This window comes from Muntiacus reevesi, chromosome 1 (assembly GCF_963930625.1).
Source record: "Muntiacus reevesi chromosome 1, mMunRee1.1, whole genome shotgun sequence".
NCBI lineage: Eukaryota > Metazoa > Chordata > Mammalia > Artiodactyla > Cervidae > Muntiacus > Muntiacus reevesi.
This window is the reverse complement of record NC_089249.1, coordinates 20495572-20506866: the sequence shown is the minus strand read 5'-3', so window position 1 is coordinate 20506866 and position 11295 is coordinate 20495572. Positions and strand designations below refer to the sequence as shown.

Sequence of the window (11295 nt, the reverse complement as noted above, 5' to 3'; positions counted from 1 at the left end):
GGTCGGTGTGGGGCGCAGTCAGTTTGGGAGATGACCGTGGTGTGGAGCTCTGTATCTGTGGCCGTGGGATAGGGCTCCACATGGCATCTAGCTTTGCCCTCGGGGGACCCCAGGGTCCAGGAGAATACTTTGGGCTGCATGTGTTACAGAATGCAAGTCCCAGAGCCTGACATACTGTGAGCCAAACAATAGCAGAACATCAGAGTTTGGGGCCCAGAAAGGTTTATTGCTGGGCCATGCAAGGAGATGAGAAGTAGCGCATTCTTTAAACATCCTGAAGTCCCCAAAATCTCTCAGCAAAGCCCTTGGACAGGAAAGATATGGGAGGGGAGTGGTGAGTTTTTGTAAAGTTCTTGTTGTCAGATCCTTTGTTCTTAAGGTCAGGTCACTGCCAGCTCATGATGTTTGTCAAAACCTCTACAATAAAAATGTTATTTTCTCTTCAGACAAGAAAGGGCAAATTCCCAAGGCTCAACTTTCACTCTCTGAGGTCCAGGCCCTATCTAAGAGGAGCGGGTCCCATGTGGGCCGGTTACCCTGCCCAGGAGCCTTCTTCCAGCACCCAGTCTACGTCCTCCCACCAATGCCCAGGCCCCGATAAGATGGCAGATCTCAGCTGGCAACACCCTCAGGTCCCCAGGCCCTGTCCAGCCGTCATCACTGAGGGAGCCAGACACCCAGACCCAGCTGTCCCTCAGACTTCACATTTAACCTGGAGCGATCGTTGCATGGGATCCATAGGGACATGTGTTGCAGCAAATGCCCTTCAGGTTAATCCCTAGCCCCCAGCTGTGGCCCTTCTTAGGGAACAGCCCCCACCACAGAGTAGACCTGAAGCAATGCGGTGCAATGTCTTTGCCACTTAACCCTGACCTCTGGCACCTTCTCAGGGTCGACAACTGACCTCAGCTGGACCAGTTCTTGGAACTTGAATGGAGTGACTGAAGCTGGTTAAAGCTGTCACCTTAATGACAGTGTCCAGTTACTCCAGTTGCTGAGGCCTCAGTGCACTGGGACCCATGGAGACCTCCACCACCTCAGGGCTCAGAGGTGGGGATTGGGGAGAGGTTCACTGTCTTCTCAAGAAGGGGCCTGGCCAGTGGGTGTCCAAGTGAGGGTCTGGAGCTCTGCAGGTCAACGTCCCCAGCCTGTCCCCCACCCTTCAACTCACCTAGAGGCCTGAGGCTGGAAGGCCTGGAGGGCCGGGGAGAAGGTGGCCATCCCCCTCTTACCACACTCCGCGTTGAGAGGACACGGCTGCCAGGCTGACTGTTGGTGGGGTGGGACCTGCTCCCAGGTCTCCTGCCGACTGTCTCCTAACTGTCTCGATCTAACGGCTGTAGGACCCCACCCCTATTACACCGGGAAGTTTGGGCATCCATGCTCAGAGTCATGGGTGCCAGGGAAGAGCTGGACGCGGGTGTTGCTAAGGTCGATATTTTTAAGGATCATTCTAGCCCCATGGGGAATAGATGGGTGGGGGCAGGGCAGTGCCCCAAGGTGAACACAAAAAGATGGTTCTGGAAGCTCCTGGTGAAACGTGAAGGCAGCCTAGGTGAGGCATGTGCTGTCTTTCTCTGCCCCTCTGTTTACGGCTGACCCTCTCTCACACCTGCACACAAGCCCTCTGCCCTTAATCACCCTTGAGTGCCCCATGTCCATCTTGGTCCCCAGGGCTAGAGGAGGAGCATCTCCATGCTCAGCCCAAGTCAGACAACACGGGCTCCCCTGGGGGTCCCATGGACTATGTCTGTTTGCCCCAGGCTTGTTGACCTCCTTGTCACACCCTGAAGTTCCTTGACATGTTGCAGCCAACCGGTTTCATTTTTCTCTCTTTCTTTTTTGTTTTTTCCGAATCAAAGTCTGTTACTGCACAATGTCTGGAATTTCACGGGAATTTCCAGACCAGGTCACTGGTGCACTCCAGACCCAAACAGCACCTTGCAATTTGTTAGATGTTCCATCCACTGTGTTGTCATCACCACTGCGGCCACCACGGTTATCTTCACCATCGTCATCAAGAAGTCACTGCCTTAAGATCTACATAGACCATTCTTCATAAAGACATACAGACGGCCAACAGGAATAAGTGAAGATGGTCAACATTGCTAATAATTAGAGAAATGCTAATGAAAACTACAATAAGGTGTCACCCCCTACCAGTCAGAAGGGCCATTGTCTAAGTCTACAAAGAAACAGTGTTGGAGAATATGTGGAGAAAAGGGAAGCCTCCTGCACTGCTGGTGGGAACGTAAATTGGGGCAGCCGCTATGGAAAACAGTATGGAAGTTTCTTAAAAACTAAAAATAGAACTATCAAGTGATCCAGCAATCCCAATTCAGGGCATATATCTGGAAAAGACAAAAGCTCCAATTCAAAAAGATACATGCACTTCAATGTTCCTAGCAGCACTATTTATGATAGAAAGACATGGAAGTAACTTAATGTCTGTCAGCAGACAAAGGAATAAAAACCATGTGGCACATGCATGCAATGGAATATTGCTCATTATTTCAAAGAAGGAAATAATGCCATTTGTAGTAACATGTATGGATCTAGAGGTGATCATGCTAAGTGAAGTAATTGAGACAGAAAAGACAAATATATAGTGTCACTTATATGGAGAACCTAAAAAAGTAGCACAGGGAGTACCTTGGTGGTCTAGTGTTTAGAATTTGGTGTTTTCAATGCTATGAAATTGAAAGTGAAAGTCACTTAGTCGTGTCTGACTCTTTTTGACCCCATGGACTATATAGTCCATGGAATTCTCCAGGCCAGAATACTGGAATGGGTAGCCTTTTCCTTGTCCAGGGGATCTTCCCAACCCAGGAATCAAACCCAGGTCTCCTGCATTGGTAGGTGGATTCTTTACCAGCTGAGTCACCAGGGAAGCCCCGTTCATTCCCTGATCAGGGAATTGAGATCCCAAAAGCTGCTTGACATGGCCAAAAAAAAAAAAAAAAAAAAAAAAGAATACAAATGAACTTATTAACAAATCAAAAGAGACTCAGAGTCACAGAAAACAAATTTATTGTTACCAAAGGGGCAGAGGGGTAAATTAGGAGTGTGGGATTAAAAGATGCACATTACCATACATAAAATAGACTAAAAAAAAAACCCCAAGAACTTAATGTATAGTACAGGGGAAAATATTCGGTACCTTGTAATAATCTGTAATGAAAAAATGAAAAAGAACAGATATATACATAGATATGCGTTAATGGAAACATTTTGCTGTATATCTGAAACTAATACAATATTGTAAATCAACTGTACGTCCATTAAAGAAACAAGCAAGCAAAAGAAGTCACTGGCTAATTAAGATAAGCTGCTGGGATCCAAGGTGAGTTGATGCTGGAGAAGTAGGGCTAGAGACCACCAACAGGGGGAGACTCTTCATGCTGGGGCACCAGACCTTGGTGAGGGTGCTAGTGAAGCCCCTGCTGCTTCTCCTGGATTCCAACAATCCTAACTCTTTGACTTTCTCTCATTTTCAACCCATTCATGTTCCTGGTCTTTCGTTGCTAGTTCCTCTGCCTCTCCCCTTATGCTGCCCCCAGTGACTTCTTTAGTTCAAAGTAAGTGGTTTCTGATGGGAGGGGGTTTGGGGGGAGAATGGATACATGTAGATGTATGGCTGAGTCCTTTCACTGTTCACCTGAAACTATTTTGTTTCACAACATTGTTAATTGGCTATTCCTCAAATTAAAGTAAAATTTCATAGTATGAAGGGAAAAAGTGGTTTCTCTCCCCCCACCCCCACCCCTACTCTAGTTCCCCCTCTTCCCTCAATCCAGGCTCCAGGTTCCTTCCTTCACTCTCCCTGAGCCGTCACCAACATCCATCCCTCGCCTGCTGTACTCAGCTGCAGAAACCCCAAATTCCTGATACTCAGCTCCAAAAGTTTTCTCTCCCTCTCTTTTTTTTCTCTAACAAGGTACCTCTGCACCTTGACCCATGTGTATCCTGATCCATGCACTGCTCTGGGGGTGGCTGAGTCAGGCCCTACTGCAGAAGTTCATATATATTGTTGAGCTCCTGCAAATTCCTCTCCAGGTCCCTGGCCCACTGCCTCAGGTTTTCAGCAGACTCTGCCTTTGCACCATCATGCAAGTGCATTGACTCCCTCACTAGGAAGCCCACATCCACCAGGAGGAAGACACCTGCGGTGGCTGCACCCACAATCCGGGCTCCTGCGACAGCTGCCGGAGCCATGCTAACGGAACAGGCATTCTTTATCACCCGGGTGCCTGGGACTATGATTTTCCCAGGGGCCAAGTAGTCACCTACATTGGCTGAAAAGTCAGGGTTGACTTTGCCTGTTTCCATGTTACATATATTTTTTTGAATGTGTTCCACAGCTTTTGTAAAATTCTCTGTTGTATCAACAATTCGGGAGTTTCTCCTGAGTACCTCTAGGAGCATCTTCCATTTGTTGATGCCTGTTGACATCAGGCTACTGGCTTCAGCTTCAGCTGCTGACCTGATTGCATTTTCCTTGCGGCTGGTGGACAGAGTTGACATAGCAGATGCTGCTCCCAGCGCTAACCCAGCGCCCGAGAGTGCCAGACTGCCCCCCACTGTCACGGGTGCCAGAGCCAGGCCAAGGAGGGTCAGGGCACCAGATGCAGCGCCAGTGGTGTGGGCCACCATGCTGGAGATGGTACACTCCTTGTGGGCCTTGTCAACCTTGTCTGCGAGCTCGTGGAGCTTTCCTATGAGCTCCTCCAGCTGCTGCTTCACCCGAGGAAACTTCCTCAGAAACCTCCTCCTGTCCAGCTGCGCTTTGGTGAGTGTTTCCTGGTCCTTCTCTATCAAGTCTCCTTTCAATTCATTTAGATATTTGTGTAGTGCAGCCTCATCTTTCCTGTAACAATGAAGGTCAAGGGATTAGAAAGGCAGTTTGCTTGTCTGCAAAATAGGTTCCATAATGTCTATTCTGCATAAATATGGATTTAGCATTATAAATCTATTAGAGAAGAATTTTACAAATGTAAAATTTTCTCTTTCAACGTTAAACACATGTTTTGTACCTTGTAGATGCTTCATATACTTATTCAATCCTGGAAAGAAAGAAGAGAAAGTGAAGTCGCTCAGTCATGTCTGACTCTTTGTGACCCCATGGATTTCAGTCTGCCTGGCTCCTCTGTTGGGATTTCCCAAGCAAGAGTACTGGAGGGGGTTGCCATTTCCTTCTCCAGGGGATCTTATCGACCCAGGGGTTAAACCCAGGTCTCCCGCATTGCGGCAGACTGTTTACCATCTGAGCCACCAGAGAAGCCCCATTTAAATCCTGAAAGAGATCAGCAAATGTCACCTTAGGATACTGGTAAGTTAAGAGAGGTATTTGATGGAATTCCCTGGTGATCCAGAGGTTAGGACTCTGTACCCTCACTGCCCAGGATATGACTCAATCCCTGATTGTGAAACTAGGATCCCACGAACCATGTGGCTCAGCCAAAAAGAAAAAATAGGTATTTGGTAAAGATGCCTCAGAGACAGGTGAACATCATCACTTCCAAAGAGTCGGTAGGTTGGGAACTCCACAAATAAGAGAAGTGGGATTGGAGCAGAAAACTTGTATTCAAGGGCCTCGGTGTGTAGTGAGGAGTCAATATTTCTTTGCCCTTGGCTACTGGGAAGTGGTCTCTAAGCGCCTAGAATATTGTGGCTGATGTGAATGTCCTCATCTGCCTGGGCCTCTTGCCACTGGACAGTCTGATGAGATGTATGATGGGGCCTTTGGGTCATGTGGTATCAGTTCTGACCTCTGAAGGAGCTGGACTCTAGGACATTCGTCTGACCTCTGGGAGGGGCTGGAGACCAAAGTCAGGATAATTTGTTTTTAAATGGATGAGTGTCCCCAGCAGGCAGTGTTCCCTGTGCCCTGCCACTCACTGAATTCCAGAACAGTAATGCATCCTGGGGACAATGGAAGCTTCGGGTGTGAAATCAACCCAGACTCTGCCCTGTGACTGATGGAAACCCACAGGCTTCCTGTAATACACTGGGGTCATGATGGCTCTCAGTGAGTCCTGTCTGTTCTATAGGGAATTCTCAAACCTGAGGGGTGTTTTGGGGATCCCCTAAATATGCCATTGGTTCAGATGAAAGCATATTCCTGGGCACTGTGCCCTCACCCTTTGCAGATTGGCTGTCTCTATGACTTAGAATTTGTAGGAGAAAAAAAAAAGCCCAAACTCAGAACTAGGAGGCACCTTAACAGTCCTTTAGTCTGCCATCTGCTGTCTTCTAAACCTTGTGTCCTTGGCCTTCCCAGCAGCAGGTCCCTGAGTCCATCCACTGCCCCAGCTGCCTGGAGATCAGGAAATGTGTTGCTGGATCCCCTGGCCTCTGCAGCCCACCTCACTGACTCCTGACCCAGCACGCAACGAGCCTGACCTCTCAGGGGTCACATGTTAATTTGTGACAGCCTCAGGAGCCTGCACCCCAAGGTCATGTGCAGCTTTGTAGAACCTCTAAAAAAGATGAGGAAACATCCATCTGAACGGCTAAGCCTGAGGAGACTGGCACTTGCACAGCTGGTGGAGGAAGCGTTTTCCTCTTGGGTGGGGATGCGTGAGGCTCCTCAGAATCCCTCAAATGACACACAATTGCAGCCACTCACTGTGACCCTGGAGGGCCCCCTGAGCCACATGGCCTTCCTACTGTCAGGCGGCTCCACGTAGATTAGAAGAGGGTCCCAGATGGAGGGAGAAGTCAGGTCCCAGGCAGGGTGTGCAGACATGGTCACCGAGGGCTCTCTAACCCAGCATGAGGGGATCCTGGCAGGGAGGGAAGAAATGCCCCCCGTCCCACTCAGGGGACCTCTGCTAGGGTCACAGTCCCTTCAGTTCTGTGTCCTCGGGGCCACTCTCCTCACTCTAGTCCTGGCCCTGCTGCCCCAGCCTGCCTACTAGTCCTCCAGCCTGGACCCACTACTCCACTCTGACCCCTGAGTCTGACCCTGGTCCAGGCCTCCCTGGTCCTTGCTTTCCCACCTCTGACCCTACGGTTCACTCTAAGGCCATGAACAGAGTCCATCAGACTGAATTGCTATTCCCATTGAACACAGGCAAGTCTGAGACTCTAACATATAAGCACAGAGCCCCAGAGTTGGGCAGCGCTAGATCCAGGATCCACCCAGCTCCAACCAGTTCTTCTCTAGCCTCTCTGCCTTATGGGCCAGCAGGATCCTGCTGTTTGGTTTGATACAATCGTTTGGTACAATTCCTAAGATGGGGAATAGAAAGGCTTCAGGCAGAAGCCTGAGTAATACAAATGATGGCGTCAGGATTTTCAGACTTGCCCCAAAAGAAATTCTGCTTGATTCTCACCACCAGAAAGAAGACTCTTGGCCCCTGTCTCTTTCCAACAAGTTTTTAATATGTTCATATTGACTGAACACCTACTCTGTGTCAGTCACTATGGGAAGCTCTTTGCATGCATAATCTCAGTGTCCTCACCGTTTAACTGAAGAGATGAAGAAACTAAGGCAGAGAGTAGTTCAGTAACATGTCCAAGGTCACATAACCTGCTCCTTTCTTGCAGGTTTCATCTTTTGTCAATTCAAGGTTATTCACTCACTACCAGCAAATGACATGGAGGCAACATTCCTCACGAGATGTTGAGAAGGAACATCCTCAGCCCCCTCCATAGGGTCCTGCTTGGAGGAGGTGTGCCTGCCAGGAGGAGACTAGCCTGGTGCTGGGGGAGTGGGTGGCCTTCCTGATACACCTGTGCAGGTTACCTGGACAAACCAGCCTTCGCCTCAATTTCCCTCAGAAATTCAGTCAGCAGGAGTAGCAGTTCTTCTCTGCTCAGTATGTCCCAGAGATACTCAGTGACTTCCTCAAAAAAGATCTCAATATCTAGATGAAAGGAAAGGGAATAAGGTTAGAACTTGTGAAGTGAAAAACGGAAACCGTTTGTTGCTCAGTGCTCTTTGACTCTTTGTGACCCCATGGGCTATTGCCCGCCAGGTTCCTCTGTCCATGAAATTCTTCAGGCAAAAATACTGGAGTGGGTCGCTGTTCCCTCCTCCAGGGGATCTTCCCGACTCAGGGATCAAATCCAGGTCTCCTCTGTTGCAGGCAGATTCTTTAGTGTCTGAGTCACCAGGAAAGCCCAGAAAAATGTGTGGTGGATAATAAATGATACTGAGTATATATATATTTTTTAAACCCTGTTGAACCTGGGCTTGCAGATTTTGATTTTTCAGCCTAGAACAGGTATCTAGATCACTATGGTGATAGGATAGAAGTTGGTGAGAGCTATTTGAGTTTTTGAATTTGGTGGACCCGAAGTGCTGAAACTCCAGTTGGATGTTGCTGTACCAATTCTGAAAGACCACCAGGTTCTAACAAAGTCCAAGCATGTGGTGTAAACCTAGTGGACGCATATATCCACTCTGGAACTCGCAGTATAAAACCATTTCTACCTTATACTTCATGCTGAGATATGGCTGGGATGGTAGAAGCTGCTGGAGAGAACGTATCTGCTTTCAAGAAAGGTGACATTCACTACCAGGATGATCTCTGGGGGCTACGCCGAGTTTGCTGTGGCAGCCCATCACACTGTTCACGTGTGTCCCCAAAAAACTGGACTTTAAACAAGGAGCTGCCATCAGCATCTCATGTTTTACTGCTTATCGAGTCTGCTCCACAGTGTCCGTGAAAGCTGGAGGAAGTGTTCTGGGGCTAGTGGAGGAGTTGGAAGAGCAGCAGGTCAAATGGTTAGAGCTTATGGCTTAAAGATTTGGGCACAGCTACTACTGAGGAAGGACAAAAGATTGCTTTCCAAAATGGAGCCCATGAAGTGTTTAATCACAAAGAAGCTAATCATATTGATAAAATTAAAAAATCTGTTGGTGAAAAAAAGTGGATGTGATTATTGAAATATTTGCTAATGTCAATCTTAGTGATGATTTGAATTTTTGTCACATGGAGGACGAGGAATTGTTGTTGGCCGCAGAGGTCCTACTGAAATAAACCCACAGGATCCATGACAAAGGAATCTAGCATAAAAGCAGTAGCTCTCAAAAAAAAAAAAAAAAAAAAGCAGTAGCTCTCCATTCATCCTTCAAGAAGCATTTCAGCAGTTTGCAGCAGCCCTCCAAACCAGAATGGAAATTGGTTGGTTGAAACCAGTAATAGGTCCCCGGTATTCACTGGAGAAGGCAGCCCAGGCTCATGAAGATATCATTCATAGCTGTAGGGCTATGAAAAAACGAATTTCTCTTCAAATGATTAATCCTTCCATTGATTTCCTGTATAATTAGAGGTTTCTTACCTCAGTTTTGAGTACACTGTGTTTGCTCTGCTTAGCATTCATTTGATTCAGTGAGTTTCTTCTCTTTAAAAAAAAATTCTTTTTCCCTATCATAGGCATTGGAGTGTAGTTTATTTTATAGCTGGCAATATTCTTTATGCCTTCTACCTCTCATCAAGGAATCATCATGATGGGAAACAGGATGCTAGTGGTCACTTGGCATTGGAGGACATTACAGATTCCTAACCGATGCTTATCATTAATTCCATACCTTTGTCTAAAACATGCTAATTCAAAAGAGGATCGCTTGATTTCCAAGTCTGCTTCTCCTTATAAAGTTTCTTTAGTCTCTGATTAGTCCACAACTATACTGGACTCTTTGACGATTCTCTGAACTAAACAAGACCTCTTTTCCAAACTAATCTCATCTAGATCTACAAGTCTCTCAGAGGGGCAAGATAAACATATGTCCAGAGAAATCTGTTAGCTTTCCAATATTCCCCAATATTTTATGCTATTCACTAGGTTCAGGATTGATTACCAGTGATCCATGTATTCTGTGAGAACAGCAGCCTTATCTCTGGTATGATATGATACTAGGAGCACAGTTGGGCTTCCCAGGTGGTGCTAGTGGTAAAGAAGCTGGCTGACAATGCAGAAGGTGTAGGAGATGCAGGTTTGATCCCTGGGTGGGGAAGATTCCCTGGAGAAGGGAATGGCAACCCACTCCAGTATTCTTGCCTGGAGAATTCCATGGACAGAGGAGCCTGATGGGTTATAGTCCATGGGGTCACAGAGAGTGAGACATGACTGAAAGGACCTAGCACATCAGGTGCATAGTTTCCAAATATATATGTAATGATTGGTTCAACGTCCAAGTAAATTTAAAATGATCTCTTTGTGTGACAGGGATCATATATTTTTGTTTAAATTAATAAACAAATCTGATGCCTTAAGGATGATCTGCTTTTGTTATCATAACATGTATCAGCAATAAATTCTATAGTGCATTAAAAAAATGGTATTTTTTAGTATAAATTAGTTAAAATTCATTTTTTTGAGCAGAAATCACCTGGGCACTCTTGGCAGACTAACCTGGGGTTATGGATGAAACTGTTTCCCTCCCACCGTTCAATTCATATGTTGAAGATTTAACCCCCTGGTGACTATATTAGAAGACTGGGCCTTTAAGGAGGTAATTACGGTAAAATGAGGTCATAAGTGTGGGGCCCTAATCCAATCAGTTGAATGTCTTTATTAGAAAGGAAGACACCAGATTCTCTCTCTATTCCTTCTCTCTCCCCCAGGGGAAACGCCATGTGAGGAAAGAGAGAGAAGGCAGTTAGAATTTACAAAACAGGTGGAGAGGTCTCACCAGAAACCACCACGACCTTGATCTTGGACTTCCAAAGCTCCAGAAATAATTATTTAATTCTGGGATTTAGGTGTCTTCAGGAATCTACAATTTTAAACCTTCAGAAAGAGAAGGAGGACTTCCCAGGAGATGCAGTGGTAAAAATTCACCTGCCAGTGCAGGAGATGCAAGAGTCATGCATTCAATCCTTGGGTCGGAAATATCACCTGGAGTAGGAAATGGCAACCCACTCCAGCATTCTTGCCTGGAAAATCCCAAGAACAGAGGAGCCAGGCAGACAACAGTCCACGAGGCCATAAAGATTCGGACACAACTGAACAACTGAGCACACACACACACACACACACAAAGAGATGGAATACAAGGGATGTGTTTTGTTAGTTACTACTTGTGGCAGAGACTCGTAGCACCCTATAAATGACTGCTTTCATGTTTTGGTAGTGAAACAAAAGAATATTCACGTTAAATGTGATAAAGAATGTAATGACAATAAATAGCCTCAGATCAGTACAGAGCAAGATCACTGCTCAAATGAGTTACCAAAATCCCCGTGTGATTTCAGGGATCTAGAGGTTATGGAATTGCTCAGTGTTAGTTACTCAGTCCTGTCCAACTCTTTGTGACCCCATGGACAGTAGCCCACAAGTCTC

General features: G+C 46.6%; 1 protein-coding gene and 1 pseudogene across 1 annotated transcript in view; one reads left to right on the top strand and one right to left on the bottom strand.

Annotated features, from left to right (window-relative positions):
- Positions 1-3814: 3814 nt before the first annotated feature.
- LOC136170656 (apolipoprotein L2-like) overlaps positions 3815-11295 on the bottom strand; it is a 103176-nt gene continuing 95695 nt past the window's right edge. Inside the window, exons 3-4 of the mRNA XM_065939057.1 lie at positions 7751-7871; positions 3815-4867 (exon numbers count right to left, since the gene is read on the bottom strand). Of these exons, the coding sequence (XP_065795129.1) occupies positions 4006-4867; positions 7751-7871 (983 nt within the window). The 3' untranslated portion in view covers positions 3815-4005. The remainder of the gene's footprint in view (positions 4868-7750; positions 7872-11295) is intronic.
- Positions 8246-9280, top strand: LOC136143978 (zeta-crystallin pseudogene; annotated as a pseudogene).